Source organism: Monodelphis domestica, chromosome 6 (genome assembly GCF_027887165.1).
Source record: "Monodelphis domestica isolate mMonDom1 chromosome 6, mMonDom1.pri, whole genome shotgun sequence".
Taxonomy (NCBI): domain Eukaryota; kingdom Metazoa; phylum Chordata; class Mammalia; order Didelphimorphia; family Didelphidae; genus Monodelphis; species Monodelphis domestica.
Genome location: NC_077232.1, coordinates 80,245,822 through 80,269,198, shown reverse-complemented (window position 1 = coordinate 80,269,198; position 23,377 = coordinate 80,245,822). Strand labels below are relative to the sequence as shown.

The window sequence follows — 23,377 nt, the reverse complement described above, 5'->3', positions numbered from 1 at the left end:
AATAAATTTGATAACCTAAGTGAAGTAGATGAATATTCACAAAAATATATACTGCTCAGGTTAACAAAACAGGAAATTGAATATTTTAACAACCCTATCAAAGAAAAAGAAATTGAACAATTTATCAATGAATTTCCTAAGGAAAAAACCCTAGGGCCAGATGGATTTACAAGTAAATTCTGTCAAACTTTCAAAGAAAAATGAACTCTAATACTACACCAACTATTTGGGAAAATTAGGGAAAAGGAATTTTTTCATATTCCTTTTATGATACAATTATAGTATTGATACCCAAACCAGGAAGAGCTGAAACAGAGAAAGAAAGCCATAGAACAGTCTCTCTAATGAATATTTATTGATGTCAAATTTTCATGTAAATACTAGCAAGGAATATACAACATTATATCACATGGATCATATACCATGACCAGGTAGTTTTTATACCAGGAATGCAATGATAGTTCATTATTAGAGAAACTATTGGTGTAATTTGACCATATCAATAACAAAACCAACAGTAATCATATGATCATCCCAATAGATGCAGAAAAAAACTTTGACAAAATACAAGACCCTTATAAAAATATTATATCCTTATAAAAACATTAGAAAACATTGGAATACAAGGAGCTTTCCTTAAAGTGATAAACAGCATCTATTTAAAGCTATCATCAAGTATTATCTCTAATGGGGATAAACTATAATCATTCCCAGTAAGATCAGAGGGGAAAGAAGGATGCCCATTATCACACTACTCTTTAATATTTTACTAGAAATGCTAGTTATAACAATAAGAGCTAAAAAATGGAAGAAATTAGAATAGGCAATAAGGAAATGAAACTACCGCTCTTTGCAGATGATATGATGGTACACATAGAGAACCCCAGAGAACCAACTGAAAAACTAATAGAAACAATTAACTAGCAAAGTTGCAGAATACAAAATAAACTCACCTAAATTATCAGCACTCCTGTTTATTATCAACAATATTCAACAGCAAGAGATACAAAAGGAGATTCCATGTAAAATAGATATAGACAATATAAAATACTTAGGTGTATATTTAACAAAACCAGCAACTATATGAACATAATTACAAAACACTTCATACAAATAAAGTCAGACCTAAATAATTGGAAAATTATTAATTATTCAAGAATAGACTGAACTAATATAATAAAAATGTCAATTCTACCTAGTTATTTTGTCTATTCAGTGCCATGTCAACCAAACAACCCAAAAATTATTTCCTAGAACTAGAAAAAATTCATGTGGTCAAGAATATAAGGGGAATAAATGAAAAAAAATATATGAAGGAAGGAGGCTTAGCCATACCAGAGCTCATACCATACTATCAAGCAATAATCATCAAAACACTCGAATACTAGTTTAAGAAATAGAGTAGTAGATCATAGGAAGTCAACACACAATAGTTAATGACCATAATTACCTAGTGTTCAATAAACCCAAAGATCCAAGCTACTGGAGAAAGAACGCACTATTTGACAAAAACTGTTGGGAAAACTGGAATATGGCAGAAACTAGACATAGGCCAACATCTCACACCATTCACCAAGATAAAGTTAAAATGGGCACTTGATCTAGAAATAAAGAAGGATACCATAAACAAATTAGGGGAATATGGGAAAATTTACCTGTCAGACTTATGGACAAAGGAAGAATTTGTGATCAAATAAGATACAGCATTACAAAAATGAATGGTTAATTTTGGTTACATTAAATTTAAAAGTTTCTTTATAAATTAAACCAATGCAACCAAGATTAGAAGAAAAAACAAATTTAGAAAAGGTTTTGTAACAAATATTTCTAAGAGAGGCCTCATTTCTCAAATATATAGAGTGCTGAGCAAATTTATAAGAATACAAACCATTCCCCAAATGATTAATGGTCAAAGGAGAGGAATAGGCTGTTCTTTATGAAGAAATTAAAACGATCTATAGTCATATGAGGAAATGCTTCAAATCACTATTGATTGAATAAATACAAATTAAAACATCCGTGAGATATGTTAGTTATATTAATGTTGAATACTTTATTATTTTTATAAGTTTATTATCTGACAAAATAGAACCACATGACTAAGTTTTTCTACCTGCTCAAAATCCCCACTCCACCAAAACCAACAGAAAAGAAAAGAGGGCTAGACACAGAACTCCCCCCAATTTATCTCCTGTCTACATCAGCACGTAATGACAGGAAGTGAATGGACTCCTGCGAATCATAGTTTTGCTGGGAATTGTAGTTTTTAGGGTAATAGATTGCAATTTCACAGATATAACACCTCACACCTATGAGAATGTCTAATATGACCAAAAAGGAAAAAGATAAATTTTGGACAGTATGTAGGAAAAATGAGATCCTAATACCCTTGATAGAACTGTCAACTGATATAGAAAGCATTTTGGAACCATGCCTAAAGGGCCATAAAAAAGTGTACTTTTCCTTTCATCTAGCAATACCATTACTGAGTCTTTATCCCAAAGATAACAGAGATAAAGAAAAAGGACCCATTCATACAAAAATATTTTTAGCAGTTCTTTTTGTAGTGGCAAAGGATTGGAAACTTGGGGTATGTACATCAGTTGGGGAATAGCTAACAAGCTGTGATACATGGTTGCAATGGAAAACCTGTGTTAGTAGTAGTCTCTCAAGAACCGAGAATGATGATTGTCTTTGTGCATTTTCATCTATGATAGGTGAGTGTGCACAAAGACACTTGTGCGTGAAGGAGATTTAAGTGGAAAAGTCGATGCACAGAGACAGTTCCACTCTCTCGGCATTGGAAGCCGGGCTCCAGTGGCACAAAAAGTCATTACACCTGGAGACTTCCTCAGCTGCATTGGGTGGCCGTGTTGTCTTTTGTGCTCCAACACGCCCTAAGCACTCCACAGTGCTTTGCTGCGTCGCCCTCTCAGCCATTGAACCTTCTTGTTGGTTTCTTCCGCCTGTTCAGCCAAAGCAGTCTTCACATGCTGGGTGAGCAAAGCCCTGGTTCACCAGGGGTTGACGATGACCTGATGGCTACCCTCACAAGGTTTGGCCGGACTGTCGAAGCCGTTGTCCGGGGTGTGGCCGCTGCCACATGCTAGCAGCTACTGGGAACCACAAGTGAGAGCTGGGTGTCAGGTGAGGGTCAGAGGCTGGAGAGCTGCCCTGGGAGGGCACAACAAGCCCTCTATACCAGAGATACTACTCCTTCCTGAGCACCCCATACACCTCAAGGAAAACCTGTACCATAAGAAATAATGAACAAGAGTTATGAACTGATAAAAGATGAAGTGAACAGAACCAGCATAACAGTGTATACAGTAAATGAGATACTGTACAATGATCAACTGTGAAGTACTAAATTATGACCAAAGAGGGATTTGTTGGAATCTGATTGCAAATCAGAGTATACCGCCCTTCACTTTATTTCCTTCATGAGTTGGGTGTCATCAATCACAACATGGGGTATATGGAAATATATATTGTATGAAGCACACGGACTTTTTTTTCGGACTATTTACTGCCTTGGGGATAAAAGGAGGGAGGGAGAGAATCTGAATTGCAAAATGTCAGAATAAATTAAAAAGAAACAATGTGATAAACTTCCAGAATATCTGGACTTATATGAACTGATACAAAATTAAATAATCAGTACTATATAACAACATAGACAATAACTGTCCATGTAAAAGAAAACAACAAAATAGAGCAAAATTCTGAAATCGAATAGTGCGTAATTAAAATGACTTGACTTACTCTAAAAACAAACCTCTTACCTTCTCTCTTGGGAGCAAAACTGTGTTAGTTTTGCCCAGGGTCACATAGCTATGAAGTATTTAAGGCTTTATTTGAACCTACCACTTCTTGGTTCTCTATCAACTGAGCCACTAGCTATACCCTAAACTTAATTTTTAAAAATGAGAAAAAACATCTCCTTTTGTTGTAGAAGTGGATGATAAAAGGTATACACTATATACTGATGAACATGACTAACATCATCAGTATGTTGGTTGTTTTCACTACTTGGTTTTTTTTTCATTTTCTAATCTTTTTTTTTTTTAACCAAGAACTGATTTGATTTATATTGAGACTTAGATTGAGGGAAATATTTAGAAATGACATAAAAACATGACATAATTAAAAATATATTAAAAATCTACTTGTCTACTTCTTATATAACTGTTTTGCTCTATTTAGATTGCTCTTTTCCTTTCTTATTCTTTGTAATGCCTTCTGTGAACCTTTTGAGGTCTGCTTCCTTAAAGACTAGAATTTGTGTCAAATTTTACTTGGAATTCCTTTCTTTTCCTCACTCAGATTCTAAAATAAAGAGAGCTTAAAATGCAGATTAAAACTATCAATGCACTTTGGAGACTGGTAATGCATGCGACCATCAAGAAAGAGGCAGAACTTTGAGGAGACAGTTTTAAGTAAAAAAAAGCGTTCAGTTCCTTTGACAAGTCCTGCATTTTGCCATTTGAATTAATAATTACGCCAAGACTTAACTCTTCATTCCTGCATCTAGCTTTCTATTTCCTTTGGATTTGGATGCTCAAATAGTGATATTTTTCCTGACAAAGTTTTCCTAGGAATCATTGTTTTATAATTCTTGTTTCTTATTTTTTTAATTATAAATAACAGAAAACAAAGCATTCAGCAACATCAAGAAGACAAGTAAACAGTTTTAGTGAACTCAAGCCAAAATTAGCATTCCAGAATATTATTACCTAGAAAAATATTTAATTGATCTGTCACCTACTTCAGTAACCAAAAAACTATAGTTGTGAATTATTTTCATTTTTTACTATTATTAAAAATTGATGCATTTGTAAGATTGCCCACTTAAAAGGGTCGATGTTATAATTAAACTGTTTATCCATTTATTTGGTTTTCATCAAAGATATTGAGCTATTTGGAGAGGGAAAATTTCATCGTTTTGTAATCAAAACATAATACTTTGTCATCTTTTTAGCTATGTCTCAGCGATGGTACCAGTAAAGTCGCCTAAAGAATATTATGTACAACAGGAGGTAATCGTCCTTTTTTGTGAAACAGTAGAGAGGTAAGAATACAAGTAACTAATTCATTACACTTTTTATTTGCCTGCATTTTAGTTTTTCATAGGATTAGCAAATAACTTATGATTGGGAAATATTACTTCCTAAGAGCTGATGGGGTTGAGAGTGGAGCAATTCCAAGAATCATAATTTTTTACTATTTAGGGTCTAGCTAGAACAGTGTTGAAAATTTCAGGTATTTTTCATGTAGAACCCTATTTTAAATTAGTCAGATAGATAAATTGCCAGCTACTCAGTCAATAAGCTTTTATCTATTTATTTATTTTAAATTCCTTGCCTTTTGGCTTAGAATCAACACTTAATATTGATTTCAATGCAGAAGAACAGGAAGGGGTAGGCAATAGGTATTAAGTGACTTGCTAAGGGTCACACAACTAGGAAGTATCTTAGGCTAGATTTGAACCTAGGATCTCCCATCTCCGTGCCTGGCTTTCTTATACACTGGGTCACCTGACTGCCCCACAATGAGCATTCATTACACATATGCCAGTCACTTTGCTAAATATTGGAGATACAAAGAAAAAGAAAAATAGTTAAATGAATTAACCAATTGTCAGGGAAAACTGGCATAGGTTGAAAGGATGGGTTGATATTAAATTGATATTAAATCGAGTGGTCAATGCTCTAGGGATCTCTGTCATCAATTCAGGTTAGTGTGACAATTTTTATTAACTACCTAATATATGCAGGATACTGTAGACAGATAGACAAAAATGTTTGGGCATCAAATTTTCTGTTCAAGTCCAGTATTTTATTTATGAATACTTGGAAGTATTCTATTTTATTAAATGACCATACTTTCCCCTATAAGAATATAGTCAGTTTTGCTGGGTAGTTGATTCTTGGTTGTAGACCTAGTTCCCTTGCTTTCTGGAATATCATATAACATGCCTTTTGGTCCTTCAGTGTAGATGCAGCAAAATCCTATCTTATCCTAACTGTAGTTCCATAGTATCTGAATGACTTCTTAGCAGCTTGTAATATTTTTTCCATGGTCTGGTAGTTCTTGAATTTGGCTATAACATTCCTGGGTGTTGTCAGTTGGGATTAAGTACAGGAAGTGATCTGTGGATTGTATCAAGCTCCACTTTACCCTCTTACTCTAGAATGTTGGGTCAGTTTTCTTAAATAATTTCCTGTAGAATGATGTCCAGGCTTTTTCTTTTGTCACAGTCTTCTGATAGACCAGTGATTCTTAAGTTGTCTCTCCTGGAACGATTTTCTAAAACTTCTGTTTTGTGGATGAGTTGTTTCATATTTTCTTCAATTTTTTTCATTCTTTTGATTTTCCTTTATAGTTTCCTGCTGCCTTGTGGAGTCACTTAATTCTAGTTGTTGTATTCTGGTTCTTAAAGACTGAATTTCATCCCTGGATTTTTGGTCATCCTTCTCCTTCTGGTCTGATTTTCTTTGGAGGTCATCTTTCATTTTCTTTGCTTCATCTTTCATCTCCTTTGCCTCATTTTTAAGCTGATTAATTTTGGCTTTCAAGACACTATTTTTTTTTGTTTCCAGATAATTTATTTTGCTTTCTAAGTTCTTTTTACCAGTTGTCTTCAGTCTCTCTTAATTGTTTTTTGAATTGTATTTTGTGTTCTTCCAAAGCCTGTGTCCAATTTGCTGGAGTTTCTGTGCTTTTGCTTGGTGTTCCTTGATCCTCTTGTTTCATTTGCTCTTTGTTCATTGCCTGGATAGAAGCTGTCGATTGTAATTTCTGTTTTCTTTTTCTGTTTTTTATTCATATTTCCCCCTTTTTTCACTTTTGTAGTTGCCTATAGTTGTGCTCCTCTCATTTTGTGCTGGATCTGTGAGTTTGGGATGTTCTACTATTTGGTCAGATAGTCTGATCTTCCCCAGCTGACAGCAGAAGCTGAGAAGGAGCTCAGCTTCCTGCCCTGTGGTCAAGGTTGTTGCCTGTAGTTTATTGTTGCTTTTGCCCCTTGGAGCTCAGGCAGTGAAGCTCTCAGATGAGTCTGTGGGTGAGAGATGTTCGAGCTTGAGCTCCTCTGCCCTCTGAAGGCTTATTATCTGTCCTTATTGATGAGATTCAGCTAGGGCAGAGACGTTGATCTGCAAATCTGGCTGTGACCTGAGGCCAAAACCTCCAGAAAGGATGGGGGGGGGGCTGAAGCCTTTCAGCTGAGACTGGGATGCCTACTCTGTGCTTCTCCTCCAGCTGCCTCTACACTGCCTGTATCCTATGCCCTGAACCTGACACAGCTTTGCCAGTAAGGTTCTCCCTCCAGACTAGGACCCTTGCTAGCCCAGAGATTCCAACCACCTCTGGAAGCTCAACTCTGTATGTGGGGGTGTGGTCCTGGGACCTTCCTTCTTCCTTCCCCTTAAATCCATGGATCCTAGAGTTCAGACTTTTTGGGAGGCATACCTTTTAAGTTGGATCCAGGAGGAGGGTTGCCTAGCTCTGTCTTGTTTGATTTGGTTTTCAGTCCCCTGGAAGTGCTGTGTTTTTGATCAATGAGGAAGGGTTTACAGAGGTCTGAATTTTTGCTGCCTCTAAGCTGCCATCTTGACCAGAACCTAGACAGACAAAAATGAAATAGCAATTGATTGCCCTTAAGGAGCTTGCATTCTTTCAGGGCAGGAAATGGACATAGAACAGAATATAACCATTTAGAAGGAAATATGAGATCTTTTGAGGAGAAAGAAAATATTTACCATAATGGAGTAGAATTGGGGGTGCATCAGGAAAGAATAGGTTTTTCATGGGTGGTATTCTTCTTGCATGAAGAAAAGGCACTGGGGACAGATTTCTATGAAGGCACAGAGACCAAAAATGAAATATTGAATTTATAGATTAACCAGTGGTCTAATTTCACTGTAGCATACAGGGTATAAAAAGGAATATGAAATGAATCTGGAAAGGTAGCTAGGAGGACTTTACATGTCAAGCTGAAAAATTCATATTTTATTCTTGAGGAAGCAGGGAGCCACTGAAGATAAATGAGCAGAAGAATAACGTAGACTTGTACTCAAGGTAGAATGTTAACAACCATGTGGATGAAAGATTAAAAAGAGGAGAGGTAAGAACTAGAGGAACTAATTAGGAGGCTATTACAGTAGACCTGAATGAAGATGATAAAGACTTGGGCTTTCTTCATTGCATAAGTGGAGAAGAGAGAATAGGTTATGTCCCTAATGACCCCTGAACCTTGTCCTCTGTACCTTATACTGAATCCTTTGGGACTTGAAGACCTTTTCATCTGCCTTGAAGCTGACTTTGTTTATATGTTAGAGCTTGAGCTTTTTGTTTTTGTTGTTGTTGTTTTTTAGCAGTGTTAGCACAGTGCTTTTCATACATTCATGAGTCTGAAGGGACCATAATCTCTATATCCAAGAGGATAACATTGTTTTTGATAGTGGAAAGTTGCTTTCTCCAAGTTGATTTATTTGCAAAACATTCCTATATTGGTGAGCTGTTTTGAGGAATGAAAGAATTCTCTATGGTTCTTCCAATCAAAATTTTAAAAGGTTTTATGTGTTAACTATGACAGTATAAGGCACTGTGGAGCTGGAGGTACAGACATAAAGTATTAATTATTATTAGTGACTTTACCAAAGAAAATGGGGAAATGAGCATACACTGTATTACTAACACCTTCTTTAAGGTATTTGTTTCCTCTTAATTTGGTGGGACAGTGGATTTTGTATTTGGGTCAGTGAATTGGCAAAAGAATTGGCAGCCATCACTTTATTCTTCCCTTATTCTTAAAATTGCCATTTTAAAAATTCTGTTGATTTGTATGTAATTTGCTTGAAAAAGTTATAAGTTATTCATATTTTTTTTAATTTTCTAGAGCTCTAAAGCTTGGATACCTCACTCAAGACATGATTGATGACTATGAACCAGCATTAATGTTTACAATTCCAAGATTAGCCATTGTCTGGTAAGTATTAGATAATATTTATTTGAGAGGTTTAGCTATCTCATTTGTTACCTTTGAAAAAACCAGGTCACTGAGAAAAAGAATAAGACTATAAAAAGCAAAACTATTTTAAAGTGTTATTAAATAATAACTATATTTTTCATAGAATTTTTAGCTTTTCCAAATCATTTACTTATATTTTAATGTTTGATCTTTTCAACAACTTTTCAAAGTAGCACAAATATTATTATCCCCATTTAAGAGATGACAATAAGGCATAGAAAAGTTAAGTGGCTTTCTCCAAGTCACACAGCTCATGAGTAATACAACTATAATAGAACCTATGTTTCTTGATTCTTAATCTAATTTTCTTTACACAATTTTCTTTACACAAATTTCTTTACACAATACCAAGATACACCACTTTTTTTTTAACCACTTGAAGTAATCTAGTATGACTTAGGGAATAAAAGGCTTTTTCCAAATAACTTTTGTCATCATGTTGTAGCTTGAAAATATTTTGTCTTTATGACAAAGGTGTGTAATGACATTATGACTTGGTCATACAAAGTAATGGATCCCGAGTCTTCAAATACTTGTAGTGTGGGACATAGTATGTAGCATAGATATAATCAGTTTTCCGGTTGCCCAGATAACAGGATGAGAGACAAACAGGAATCTACCATGAAAGTCCCAGAGCCAAAAGAGCAATTGTCCTAGATGCTGGGTTAGAGTTGAAACTGAGACAGAAACAATTGAGAATTACAAATACATTGAATCAGGGTGGTCATATCTATACTGGAAGGATTCTGTATGAATTATAATTAGGAATAAGCAATAAGAACTGTTCTCTGTCTTAGATCTGTCACTTGCCAGACCTGATGGCCTTCTCTTAATCCTTCTCTACAGTATTTGATCCAATTGACCACCCTTGCCTCTTTGATGCTCTCTTCTGTTCATGTTTCTGTGGTATTGGTCGCTTACCTATCTGACCCTTCCTTTTCAGGCTTCTATGCAGATTTATCAATATTATCCCACATAGTGACTGTAGATATCTCCCCAAGCTTGGTCCTGGACCTTCTTCTCTCTCCTCTGTCCTCTCCTTTGTCCTTTCTTGGTGACCTCATCAGTTCCCAGGAGTTAAATGATCATCTCTTTGCAATTGGTCCCATGTATGTGTGTGTATATGTATTGTAGAAAGCTTGCGTGTGTGTGTGTGTTTGTACTCTAGCCCAAGTTTCTAAGTCTCCCTCTTGAACTCCCTTTAGATACATAATTCTAAAATCTTATTGAACTTTTCAGACTCACCAAGTCCAAAACAGAATTTGTTATCTTTCTCCCCCCAAATCCACCCTCCTCTGGTTACCCTTTTCTATTGAAGACTAGATTCTAGTCCCCCCCCCCATTTTTTTTCAGTTTTCTCATTATCCCCACCCTTCCCTCTGTGTCACCTCAAACATAAAGTCAACTACTAGGTGTTGTTTCTAACTCCACAGCATCTCTCACATAAGTTCCCTTCTCTTTACTCACATGACCACCATGTTCAATTCTTAGCCTTAAACTAAGTTAAAAATTTTATTGGTTCAAAATTTAATTACTTCTTGTGTAGACCATAACACCTTCCTAATTTCTTTCTTTGCCTCAAGTTTTTCCCTCCTCTCGCCTATTTGTCACATAGCTGCCAAAGTGAGCTTCCTAAAATGTCAAGCTGATCACATCACTTCCTTGCTTAATAAGCTCAGTTCTGTAGAGCTTCTGAAATCAGTTCTAGATGCATCAATATGGCTTTTAAAACACGCACATCCTGCCCCCAACTTACCTTTAAATCCTTGTTGTACATTATTCCTCTTTTTGCACACTAAGGCCGAACCAAACTGACTATATTGCTTCATCTTCCATCACCATGTTTTTATACTCTGCCTGCCCCCCATGTCTGGAATACATTCCCTTAGCTAAAACTAATTAAGAGTTCATTGTTTCCTTCAAAACTCTATTCCAGTGTCCTTGTACAAGACCTTTCCTCTCAGCTACTAGTGCCCTCTCAATTATATTTGTTTTGCATCTATTTTGCATATATCTATAAGGTCTTCTCTGACAGAAGGTAAGCTCTTGAGGAGAAAGATAGCTTCATTATTTTTTGTCTATGTATCCCCAATGGCTGACTCATAGTAGGTGCTTTCTAAATATTTCTTAAGTGCCTAGTTTACAAGGCCAGTAAATGGAGATCTAGAACTGTATAGAACCCAGGGGAAAATCATTCATGCTTCTTATTGCCTACAAGGCAAATGTAGTAAGGAGAAGCATTTTTAGCATCTATTGTTGTGGAATTGATGGAATAGGGATTGGAGGAGATAGAATGGAGAAACCTTCTCCCTATAATGACACTTTCTATATTGCTCCTCTTCTACACCTCTCATTAATGAAAGGAAGTGGATGAAGAAGACAGTATGCCTGGAAGGTCAAGTAGTCAGGATTCAGGTATTCAATGAGTTTCTCCCTACTGCAAAAAGGATCATATTGTATGGAAATATGGCCATGGATCTTAAGCTTCTCAAGCAAATATGTAGTGTACTAACACAGGTGTAGCTAATAGATTTGTATATTTAGTTTTTCAGACCAGTCTTAGGAGTAACTTATTTCTAGAAAAAATGCAAATGCTAACTAAAAATATTTATGGAATGCCACAATCTATTCATATTCTTTTTTTTTAATGAAGTACTTTGGAGATTCAAACAGAATGAGGTTGTGGCTACATTCCTATATTGGAAGGCTTAAAATGTTTTATATTCATATTCATATTCATATCACTATGCCATAAGGCAAGAATGAGATAGTTATTTGTTTCTTTAAATTATGATGTTTCCTTTTCCTCAAGATTATTTTTTTTTCCAAAAGTCAAAAGGAACAAAATCAAAGGCAATGGTTTTCGGTTTTGCTACAGTACAGAAAATGTAAATAAAAACCTGACTTAAAACTTTGATAAAATCACTTGTTTAAGGTAGGTTTTTTAAATTAAGTAAATCTATATGAATATTTTCTGTTTTTGTGTCACCTATTTTTCCCAATGTGTCCTTCCCCCTTCCTAGGGAAAGCCATCCCTGAAAAAAAAAATAATAAGGGAAAAATCATTCAGCAAAGCTAATAAAAAAAAATCAGAAAAATCTGAGAGTACCACCTTTCACCTCTATAACCCTCTTCTTCATGGAAAAGAAAAGGGAAAGGGAAGGAAAGGAAGGAATGGGTTTTTCTCTTCTCCAGGACCAATTTTGATCATTATTATTATCTTGCACATTTCTATTGTTTTGTAGTTGTTCTTTCTATTTCCATGGTCATTGTGCATATTGTGTTTTTGGTTCTGCTTATTTCACTCTGCATTAGTTTATATAAATATTCCCACTATTCTTTGTATTCATGAGTCATCATTGCTTATTACACAGTAATATTCAGAGATGACTTTTCAAAGCCCTGTGATCATTTTGGTTGCAGATAATGGGATTGCTGGCATGAATAATCTTAAAGTTGCATTGAATTTAGATGAATGTTACCCTTTTTTAGAAGTGGGTTAAACCACATGATATACTTCTGCTTTCCACTGCATCAACACAAGATCTCATTTTCTTAGCAAATTTTTCTCAGTTTCTAATTAAAATTTGAAAATTTCAACTTCGCCTAGACAGTAAAGGTCTAGGTAAAATGCTTGCTGCACAATAGAATATAGTATAATAGCTTACACCAGCCAAGGATGTGGTTTAAAAATCAATCTGAAGCTAGAAGCACATTTTCTTTGTAATTCTTTTTAAATTATTCACTTTTACAGTCATTCTGGTATTAATATGAAAAAAGGCTTGCATTGCTTATTGTAAAAAGTTATATGCATTTCTGCAAAAAATTTTAAATCTTATTTGCATTGATACTTTTTGTCTTTATAACACATTCATTTCTGAATATAAACTTCTCATTTTCCTCACCTAGTGGAATATCCCTATAACAAGATTTTAAAAAGAAAATGAAAAAAGGCAGTTCAGTAAACCTAACCAATATTTGACTAATATCCACATCCCAAATTAAAGGGTGGTTAGTTATGCCCCTGGTCTGTTAAAGAAGAGAGAGTGTATATAGACCCAAAACAAACAAACAAAAACAAACTCTCCCCCCCTCCCATTTCCATGTATTTTTGCTTCATCTAAAGTGTTCATTTAAACATTTATTATTTAAATCTTCCAAATAAGGCTTTGTGAATAGAATTTTGTTTCCTTTATTAGCAATGTTTTTATACATCTGGTTTCTATTTTTCTCATTTCCTATACTTATCAGTAGTTAAGGTCTTCACCATGTTTTACTCCAGAGCAAAAGATATTGGTTCAGTTTTTAACCATGTAAAACTTCCTAATAAGTATGACCAATCTTCCAAAACCCCAAATCCATTTTCCTTCTGATTAACATACAACCAAGTTTTGCTTCCCTGGAAGTCTTTAATATTTAGGCCAATCAGAAAATGATTCCTGGGTGGACCCAAGGAACTTTCAACCTACCGACCCAATTCAATTCACCCCCCAAATCCCCAAATCCCCAAACCCTTCTCTTTAACATACGTGGACATATATCTACCTTCTCCGCCCATACATCTAGGGTAGCCATAGAAGTTGCATCCTGGGTATATTGTCTTAAAAGTGAGATTCAAGCACTTGCTTCTCTGTTTCTCTATACCTCACCTCACTAAGATACAAATATACATCTAAGACCCTCTAGGAGGCAACTGCCCCAGCATCAATACTCACTCCCATTTGTGGTACTTACCCTTCAGGTCTCACACAGAGGAGCATATAGGAGTTAGCTTCCACTAAACCAACCTCCAAGGCAAGAAAACTCCTAAGACAATGAGATGGGAAAGAGAAAACTAGGGAAACATTCTACTAAATTACCATAGTATAGAGTCTCTGGAATACCAGTTTTTAAGCTTTTCAAGTCTGAATTTTGACCACCTAGGAGCATTTCTCCTACATTGCAACATTGCTCCTATATTCATCCTTTAGTGCTATCTCTTTCATCATTTTTTGTGGAAATAGGTCGACAGATTTAGGGGACACTATGCTAACTTATAAAGCATGAATGGAGTCTAGATTTTGAAGAAAATATAAAGAGTAAAGATAGATGTAAAAGAGTTTCAATTAAGAAATGGCAGGTCTGGAAGTTAATAAGGTCATATCCTGAGGATGGTGTAATTTATCATGCAAGATGAAAACAAAAGTGCTCAACCTGCAAGTCAAAGGAAGAAAAGAGAGGTGTTCATTTAAATTGCTTTGAAAGACTTCAGCACCTCAGTGGCAATTATTTTATCTGATGACCATACTGCTGAGAGGAGAATATAGGAAATTATAAATTGCATGAGATGATAATTAACATTCTCAGTCATGCAGAAAATTTTTTATTAGAGATACCCTGTAAATGACTATTAGTAGAGTTCTATAACCTTTAGAAATATGTATTGAGTTCTTCTGGTATCCAGGTTAATGAAAGCAAGCAGCACATTATCTCTTGAAAGTTCCCTCTGTTTCATTTTTATATCCACAATACCCTCTCATGTCTAGACAAACAAGCTAAATTATGGGGTCACATCCTTGGATTCACTCAAGCAGCAGCTGAGGCTCTTTATAGGGAAACTTGCAAGAGCAAAGATTCAAACTATTGCAAATTGAGAATTTAGTGATATGACAGACACACTGTCATGAAATTCCCACTTTTTATTGAGGGTCCTTTATGAGACCCTAGTACCAGATAGGGGGTAGTTAGAAGAAAACAAAGTAGAGATTAAAGAAGGTACAATAATTATTAGAAGGCTGGAGTTCTTTTTACAACTCCCCTGAATACTGTTTAGTCAAGACCCTACATTACAACAAGAGATCGCTATCTCTGCTATTTACCTCTCATGTTACAAGCTTTTACTTTCTTGGATTTCTGTTAGGCAGCAGCCACTGGGTGCTGTTTCAGTGTCACTCAAAGTCATCTCTCTGTTGCCTACTTGATCCCAACCTAAAGAATCACATGTATGACCCAGTGCTGACAGTATTTCTTTGAATGATGGATATGATAGTTCTCCAGGTTAATGGAAAACAAGATGATCTGAGCTCATATCTCATCTCCAGTACTTTTTCTTGGATCTCTGGGCAGTGTAGGGGTAAAAATTAAGGGTTTGACTAAAATATGTGATTCAAAGTATTATTGCTCAAAGTAAAAATGACTTTGATAGCTTTTATTTACAAAAGAGGTGGAAATAATAAAAGTAAATGAAATACAAAAGTGTAGAGAAGACATTAACCTATCTAACTAAATATTGTTCCAGTGCTTGGCTCAGCCAGGACTTATTAACCTTCAACCAGAATTAGACTCTCTCCAGAAGACAGGAAGGGAAAGCCAGCTATCCATTCATCCAAGTTCCCTCCAAGAGGCAGGTCAAGACAATGACTGGAGCTGAAGGTGACTCCTGAGGCCAACTATTTCCCTTGAGCCAACCTTCTTCCATAAGCTGACTTCCTTCTTGAAGTCTAACTTCTTCTTGAAGCTGACTTCCTTCTTGGAGTCACTTCCTTTTAGCCTCAGAAATTCAGGGCCTTTTATAGTGACTTCTTGTCTTCTCCCGTCTTTACAGGGGCCCATCACAGCTTCCAAATTGTCTAGCACTGCCCAGAGGGCAGTGTTTGTAGGAACCAGTTCCCACCTTCTGGGGGGGAGGGTAAATATTCATCCAAAGGATTCACAGTTTCTGAGTGGGAACTCTTACAAGTTTTTGACTGTTTGAGTTAGAAAAAAGGTGGAGTTCTTCAAGTATCTTGCTGGCTTCTCACCTAGCACTAGGTAGGGTATGAATTCACTAAGTGGTTTGTGAGCTCCTCCACCTAGTTCAAGCTTGTATTAATTCAGTCAAAGGGTAGACAAAAGAGAGTTAATCCTGTCTTCATAATCTAGTGAGGTACTTAAGTTAGTGTTAACTCAGGATAGACAATAGAGTAAAGATTTCTCTTTCATGGCAGTTATCTTTGATAATTTCTTGTAATATGATATCCAAGGTTTTTTTCATCATCCTGGCTTTCAGGTAGTCCAACAATTCTCAGATTATCTCTCCTAGACCTATTTTCTAGGGCAGTTGTTCTTTCAATAAGATATTTCATGTTTTTCTCTTTTTTTCATTTCTTTGATTCTGCTTTATTGTTTCTTGATTTCTCAGGAAATCGTTAGTTTCTAGATGGTCAATTCTTATTTTTAAAGCCTGGTTTTCTCTGTCAATTTTTGATTCTCCTTTTTCAGTTGACTCATTTATTCTTGCATTCCTTTCCTTTCTTCTTGTATTCCTTTCCTTTCTTGCATCACTTTCATTTCTCTTCCTCACTTTTCCTCTACCTCTCTTAATTGGTTTTCAAAGTCTTTTTTGAGATCTTCCAGATTCTGTGTCCATTCCATATTTTTCTTTTGGACTTTGCATGTGTTTCCTTTGCTTTCACTGTCCCCTTCTGTGTCTGTACCTTGCTCTTTGTCTCCATAATAATTCTTTAGAGTTGGGTGCTTTTTTGGTTGTCTGCTCATTTTTCCTATTTAATTATAGGTAGGCTCTGTTTTCTGGGAAGTTGAGGTACCCTCTTAAACTTCAGTCCTTCCTTGATGCTATTTTTGGCTTATTTTATGGGTTACCAGATGGTCTGAGGGCTGAGAGCTCTAATAGTCCCATACCCATGCTGATTCAATTGGTCCTTGAGCCGTTGGTAGCTTACTTTCCTCAGGTTTGGGTGTAAGGTTTTGATCTTACTCTGTAACTGATCAGGTCAGATGCTGATCAAATTGTAGCCCCAGGCTTAGGCTCAATTTTTTTTCTCAAAGTATTCTTGATTCAATTAGGCATAGCCTTAATAGTCCTGTCTTGGAGCTCCCCCTTTAGTTTTGGGCAAAAAGATCCCAGGGATGTTCCCCCTGAGAACTGTGTCCTCATTCCAAACTGTGGATTATGTCCTTACCCCAAGCCCAGGCTGGGATTCCTGGCTTCAAAGCTCTGGATCCATGTGGATCACCCCCTTCAGCCCAGATTGCCCTGGGATGGGACTCTGGAGTTCTCCACAGGTTTGAAATTTCAAGGGGTGTGAGTTGACTTGGATCCCTACTTGCCCCAGTAGGATCTCAGGGTCTGCCGGCTAGACAGAACTTAAGCTTAGAACCTGTGAGAGCAGATGTGTGGGGCGTGGCTTGCTCTTGGCTTGTTCTTCACTCACTGCTTTGCCTCTTGCTAGCCCCCAGGTCCCCAGATTGTCTCTGCCTACCTTTTGGGTTTCTCCTCTTTTGAGGGTTGTTTCACTCTGTCTCTTTGTTGAATCCTTCACTCCTGTATTCATTTGTGATGATATTTTACTCTTGATCAGGGAGGATTTTCCTGGTGAAATGGTGCTGCTCTCTAGTTACTCCTCCATTTTGGCTCCACTCCCCTATCTCTAATCCTTCTTAACTATGACTCTGGACAAGTCACTTAAGCATTCAATGCCTCACTTTTCTTAGGACAATAATCATGTTACCTCCCTACAGGATGGTTATAGAGAAATTGCCTCATAAACCTTACACTATTATATCTACATCTATCTATTTATCTATTTAGTTGTTATATGAAGTTGTTTTTGTCATGACTTGTTATTAGGGATCCTATGTTATCTCTTTTTCTAAATTGTCCTAAAGCATTTATTAACAAATTGATCTAAACTTATTTCCAGGGGTAAATATGATTCTGACTGTACTTCTGACTCATATTTTCTCTTTTTAAAAATAACAGTGACTTGTGCCCATCTCTAGTTTGTTGATATAGTTAAACAGCTACATTAAACCTCATCTCTGTCACTTACTAGCTATGTAACCCTGGGCAAATCATTTTAATTTCTCTGAGCCTCAATTCCCTCATCTTTAAAATGGGGATAATAGTACCTCCCTCAAAAGGTTGTTAGGAGGATCAAGTTAGATAAGAATCTATTTAAAGCATTTTGCAAACCTATTTGAGCTATTCAGATGTGAGTGCCTTTAAAATGTCTTGCTCTTTAATTCTAATTTTTCTGTTTATTTTCTTAAAGTCCTATCTAATCCTGCAACATTCCTTTTTTTTAAAAACTACATCAATTACAAGATGTGTGATTACTTTCTCCCAAGGTTATTCCCATTTCTATAAATTATTTCTCCATTGATTAGGATTTTCAGGTGGCTGCTCTTTCTCTTGTTGCTTTATCATGTGGAAGATAAAAATGTCACCAACTCTCTGTCTCTTCTCATAAAACTTTATTTTATCCATGAAATTAAAGCTTTTCATTCTTGGCAGACTATCTCCTGCTCACTGTAAACTTAGTAAGATTTACCAGTAAATATAGATTTCATGAAATATTCCAAGAGAAGTAGAAAGGAGCTCAAATATCATTAAACTTACCCTCTTTGTTAAAATTTCATTTTCCTTTGACTAGATCTACCCATATCCTTCTCTGACTAGTTTTTCTTTAAATTTGTTTTGATTCAAATTTAAATCACAGTAAAAATTGCCAGCAATAGAATCTTTTAAATTATACAGTAAGTTGAACACAGTTACAATTCAGGATACAATCAGCACAGCAGAAGTCAAAAGATGTGTGATGTTTCTCTTTAGCCAGTTATCACAGATGCAAAATCTCACATTAGGGGGTTGATTAACATCAAGTATGACAGTCAACAAAGGATTCACTTTTACTTTCAAACTCTTTTCTTCAAGAGCCTTACTTTTGCAAGGGAAAAGTCACAATATAGTCAGTAATATCTATTGTATCCCTGTTACTTTAGGGGACTATATTAGATGCTTTGGGAAAGTAAAAGATAAGGTTCGTGTATCTACAGAATTTATAGTTAAATGCAAATAAAAGAAATCAGTGCTAAAACCTATGTACTACTCACTGCATCTATGCAGAGATAAATACATGCAAATATTTTTCACTGAAGAAAATAAGATTACCATGACCCCTTTCTGCTAGATTCCTATTTATGACTAGACTTTTTCATTATTAAAACAGAAAAAATTGTAACATATTAGGTAATTTGTTTGAAAGATTAAAAAAAATATGTGAGTGTCTTTGTAATCTCTTCTTCCACATACCCTCTGAGAGATCTCTGGGGACAGATTTGACAAGACTGGAGGTTCTCTACTACATGATTGATTCTTTTTTTTTTCCTTTTTCAAGATTTTTGACCTAAGTAAAATTAATGGCTCATCATAAATAATATGATTTTTTTTTGTTGCTAAAGTAGATAATTTAAGTGAAATTTTATAGTTTCACATATGATCACTTTAATACTCATTTATGTGTTTTTGTGAATTTGGTATTTATTTTTGCTAAATGATATTAAGTTTATAATAACTTCTAAGTAGTTAGAAAATTCTGATGAATAGACAATGTGGCATGATGAAAAGACCACTGAATTTGGATTCAGGAGAGCTGGGATGAGGTCATCACACTTGCTCTAATTAGTTGGGAAACCTTGGGTCTCTATGAACCTTACCTTCATCTTTAAGATGAGCAAAATAATGCTTACTTTTGACAGCCTCAGAGTTTCAAAAACACTTTTTGAATCTTAAAGTTCTAAATGTGAACTGTTTTTGTTACTAATTACTTCAAAAAATTTAAGGCACTAGTAATGTATTCTACTATATTTTGAGGGCTTTGTTTTTAGCAGATTCTCATTTTGATTGAAGAAATCTGATAATTTTCCTTGCATTAATTGAAAATCAGTCATGAATTCGTCACACAAAAATGAAAAATAACAGTAGTGAGAACAGTGCATAAGGATATAAATCCACATAAGCAATTTGAGTATTATTTCAGATGTTTATCTTGTATATTTTATTTATTCGGTGTTCATATAAAATAGGAACTTTTGTATCTTGAATACAGTGGGCTTGTAGTTTACTCTGAAGGACCTTTGAACCTGGACCGTAAGGCAGAAGATATGTCTGAGCTGTTTAGACCCTTCCACACTTTGCTAAGAAAAATAAGGCAAGTAGTAATTGACTCCTCTTTCAAGTTATAATTTTTCCCCTGCAGCGAGAATGTGTGAAATTATAGAAATAATCAAAGAGGGTACAAAAATGGCTTATGCTTACAATTCCCTCATCATTTCCTTTTTTCCTTTTTCTTTACATATGCCATTTTGTGAACCCAGCTGTTACTTCCAACTGTCTGTCTTAACTTTGACATTTTCAAATTTTCTTTCATGTTGTTATTAGCATTTTATTTGCTTTTTCTGCTGTTCAAATATTAACTTTGCATAATCACCCTTGTTTTTATAAAGGGAACAGAGAAATTAGTCTCAAAAATAAATGTTCATTTTTTCTGTCAATTATATAACCATTTTATCCCAGTAATACCTTTTAGATTTCCACCTACCTATTGTTCTTGCATATTTTATCAACAGAAAAGAGATATATGTTATAGCATTTTAAAAAATTATGGATTTCCTTAAGGCTACTGTTTACATATAGGAAAGAACATACTATTTCATTTATCAAATATGTTATTTTACACTTTCCCGTAGTCCAAGAATGGCTTATGTATTATCTTACTGTGAACAAACAACTTTAACTTGCCTTCAGATCTTTGTTAATGATGTACACAAGTTTTTACCTTGATCTAGAATTAAAAATTGAGAGTTTTTTTTTTATTTGGTTGTAAGTTACTCCACCAATGCTAAGATCAGTTACTTTTTATATGTTACTTGCACAGGATATTTGATGTCATAGAAGCCAAGTAGCTTCTATTCTGAGATTTAGTGTTATTTGATAGTTGCTCTCTCGTTATTTTTCTTAATCTTCATCATTCTTTACTGCTTTGTAATGTTTGAAACTGTTGACTTATTTATGTTATATATTTAATCAATTTCTTTTCCTTCTATTTCTAAGCTATTTCTAATGGTTGATATCCAGCAAACCTAAAAATTGAACTGTAATCTATACCTTGAATTTAATTTTCTGAAAAGTATGTCCATGTGTATTAAAAAGAAATCCATGAACTTCTTTATTGCTTTAGAAACATGTGCTGGATTCTTTACTAGTAAAACTAAAGCAGCCATTTAATTATTTAAATGTTTTGAAGTGGCAAATTAAATTGTTTTTTCTGTAGTTTGCTTATAACCAGTTTTATATAAAGTGGATTGATTGTGTGCTCTCTTTTACCCTTTTAATTGTTTCTACTTATGTCTATCTTTTAATTAAATTTAATTATGGGATTGTATGCAGAGTTATTCAGAATGCCTTAAACTTTCAGTTTTGCCTTAATGATTTCAGTGATATAATTACTATAAAATTTATTTTTAAATCATAGTTATATTGTACCTTACTTCACTATATAGTTCCTCAGTATTTAAATTTAATATTTCTCATTTAAATTGATTAAATTAAATTAAATTTACTATAAACTTCTAATATTTAACTTACTAGTACAATGCTTACAGCACTATGTATATGTACTATTTAATCAAAACCATTTAATAATGAAGGCCATATGATGATTTAATGCTTAGCACAGTAGCAGATTGCCTAGAGGAACATTTATTTTGAAAAGTCTTTTTCTCTTACAGAGCTTGTGTTATAATGATTTGGGGGTAATCTGAACACAGCCAGATTTTTTATCCTTTTGAACTAGTAATTAATCATTTTACTATCTTATTTTTGTTTCTTTCACAAAAATAAAACAAAATTTAGTAAATCTATTTAGTTCAGGAAATTTAAAAAAAGATAGTTATACACAATGGAAAAAGTGGTGAGTTTTTTAGCCATAGAAACAGAGCATCTAATTACTAATAGTAAAAATAATAATAGTTGTTGGCACAGAATCTCAGAATCTGGAGCATCTTTAAAGGCCATCCTCTACCTGAACAGGAATCCTTTCTTAGAAATACTTGAAAAGTCTTCTTTTAACCTTTGTTTGGAGAATACTAATGAAGAGGGAACTCACTTCCTATTACCAAATCAGTCCATTCAATTTTTAGATAGCTCTCTTTAGATAACCTTTGAGATAAACTCTCTCCCAGGAAGAAAGCTGTTTATTCCTATTTCTTCTACTTCTCCCCTCATTCATTCAATTTTTAACAATCTGGCTTCTGATCATCACTCAGCAGAAGCTGCTTTCTCTAGTTATTGTTGACTTCCAAATCTAATGGCATTTTCTTAATCCTCATTATTATTAACATTTGAAAGAGTTGACTATTCTCCACTGAATTTTATGTCTCTTCTTCTGATTCTTTCTTAGTTTTCTTTCTATCTATCTGATTGCTCTTTTTTAATCTTCTTTGCTGATCATCATCCATATCTTGTCCCTTAACTAAAGGTATATTTTGAGATTCTTTCCTCTGCACATGCGCTTTAAGAGACTTCATTAGCTGTTACAGGTTCAGTTATAACTCTCAGATATTTATATTCAGCCTTAGATTTCCTTCTGGCATCTGGTTCCCCATTACCTATCTTATTGGATGTTTTGAATTGGATTTCCCTATCCATAAGCATCTCAAACTCAGTGTATCCAAAAAAGAACTTATTTTCTTTTTCCACCCTGGCATACACACAAAAAAAGCCTTCTATCCCCCTTTTTAACTTTCCTGTTTCTACCAGGGATTTGATCATCCTTCTAGTCATCCATTTTTCAACCTTATAGTCTTTCTCAGATCCTCATTTTTCCTCACCCTTCATATCTAATTAGTTTGCTAGTCTTGCCATTCATATACCCATCATCTTCTCTTCAGGAGTATGCTACCTCCTATGTAGCCCAAATAGTAGCAAGTATCAAAGCATGAGTATAGGCTCCTGTCTGGCCCAGTGTTCTTACCAGATTTGACCCAAGCAAGCTCTAGGCATAAAGATAAGGTCTGAACTTGTGATGTTATTGGCAAGTGAACTCCCTAAACCAATGCGGGTCTGCCATCTGATTTCTTACTTATTGTCTTAAAGAGTTCCCTAGAGCACTGAGAAATTAAATGCTTTTCCCCGGGTCACATAGCTAGTATATGTTAGAAACAGACTTAGAATTAATTTCTCTTTTATTTTAAATAATTTATGTTATTTTATTCTCAGTTTTTAGTAAGAAAATTCCTTAGCTTAAGAAATTAACTTTTAAAATATTAAGAATTTTAGAAGAAACTTGGCTATGTTCAAGACAGCATTGGAGTTGTAATCATAGGATCTCAATTTGCTTCCTCTGACAACTTGGGTAAGTGCACCTCTTTGGACTGTATCTCAATTGTAATTCTGAATCTACAAAGAACAGAAAGAAAAGAATATCTAATTAAAGAAGATTCCCTAATTTCTAGGACAGAGGTATTGTCTATGTCGGCAGATTTCCAGCTTTGTTTTCCCTTTTTTTTCTTCAACCTTGGACT

The 23,377-nt window shown here is 34.9% G+C and overlaps 1 protein-coding gene across 8 annotated transcripts in view; it reads left to right on the top strand.

Annotated features, from left to right (window-relative positions):
* Positions 1-23,377, top strand: part of ZFYVE28 (zinc finger FYVE-type containing 28) — a 267,258-nt gene that overhangs the window by 120,097 nt on the left and 123,784 nt on the right. For 7 of the 8 annotated variants that reach the window (XR_008913103.1, XM_007496838.3, XM_007496839.3 and 4 more), the window contains 3 exons: positions 4,982-5,071; positions 8,903-8,992; positions 19,903-20,004. Coding sequence is in view for 7 of the 8 variants with exons in the window: in XM_007496838.3 (XP_007496900.1) it covers positions 4,982-5,071; positions 8,903-8,992; positions 19,903-20,004 (282 nt within the window). In the remaining variant the exon portion in view is untranslated. The remainder of the gene's footprint in view (positions 1-4,981; positions 5,072-8,902; positions 8,993-19,902; positions 20,005-23,377) is intronic. The other variant, XM_007496842.3, reaches the window with a different exon arrangement.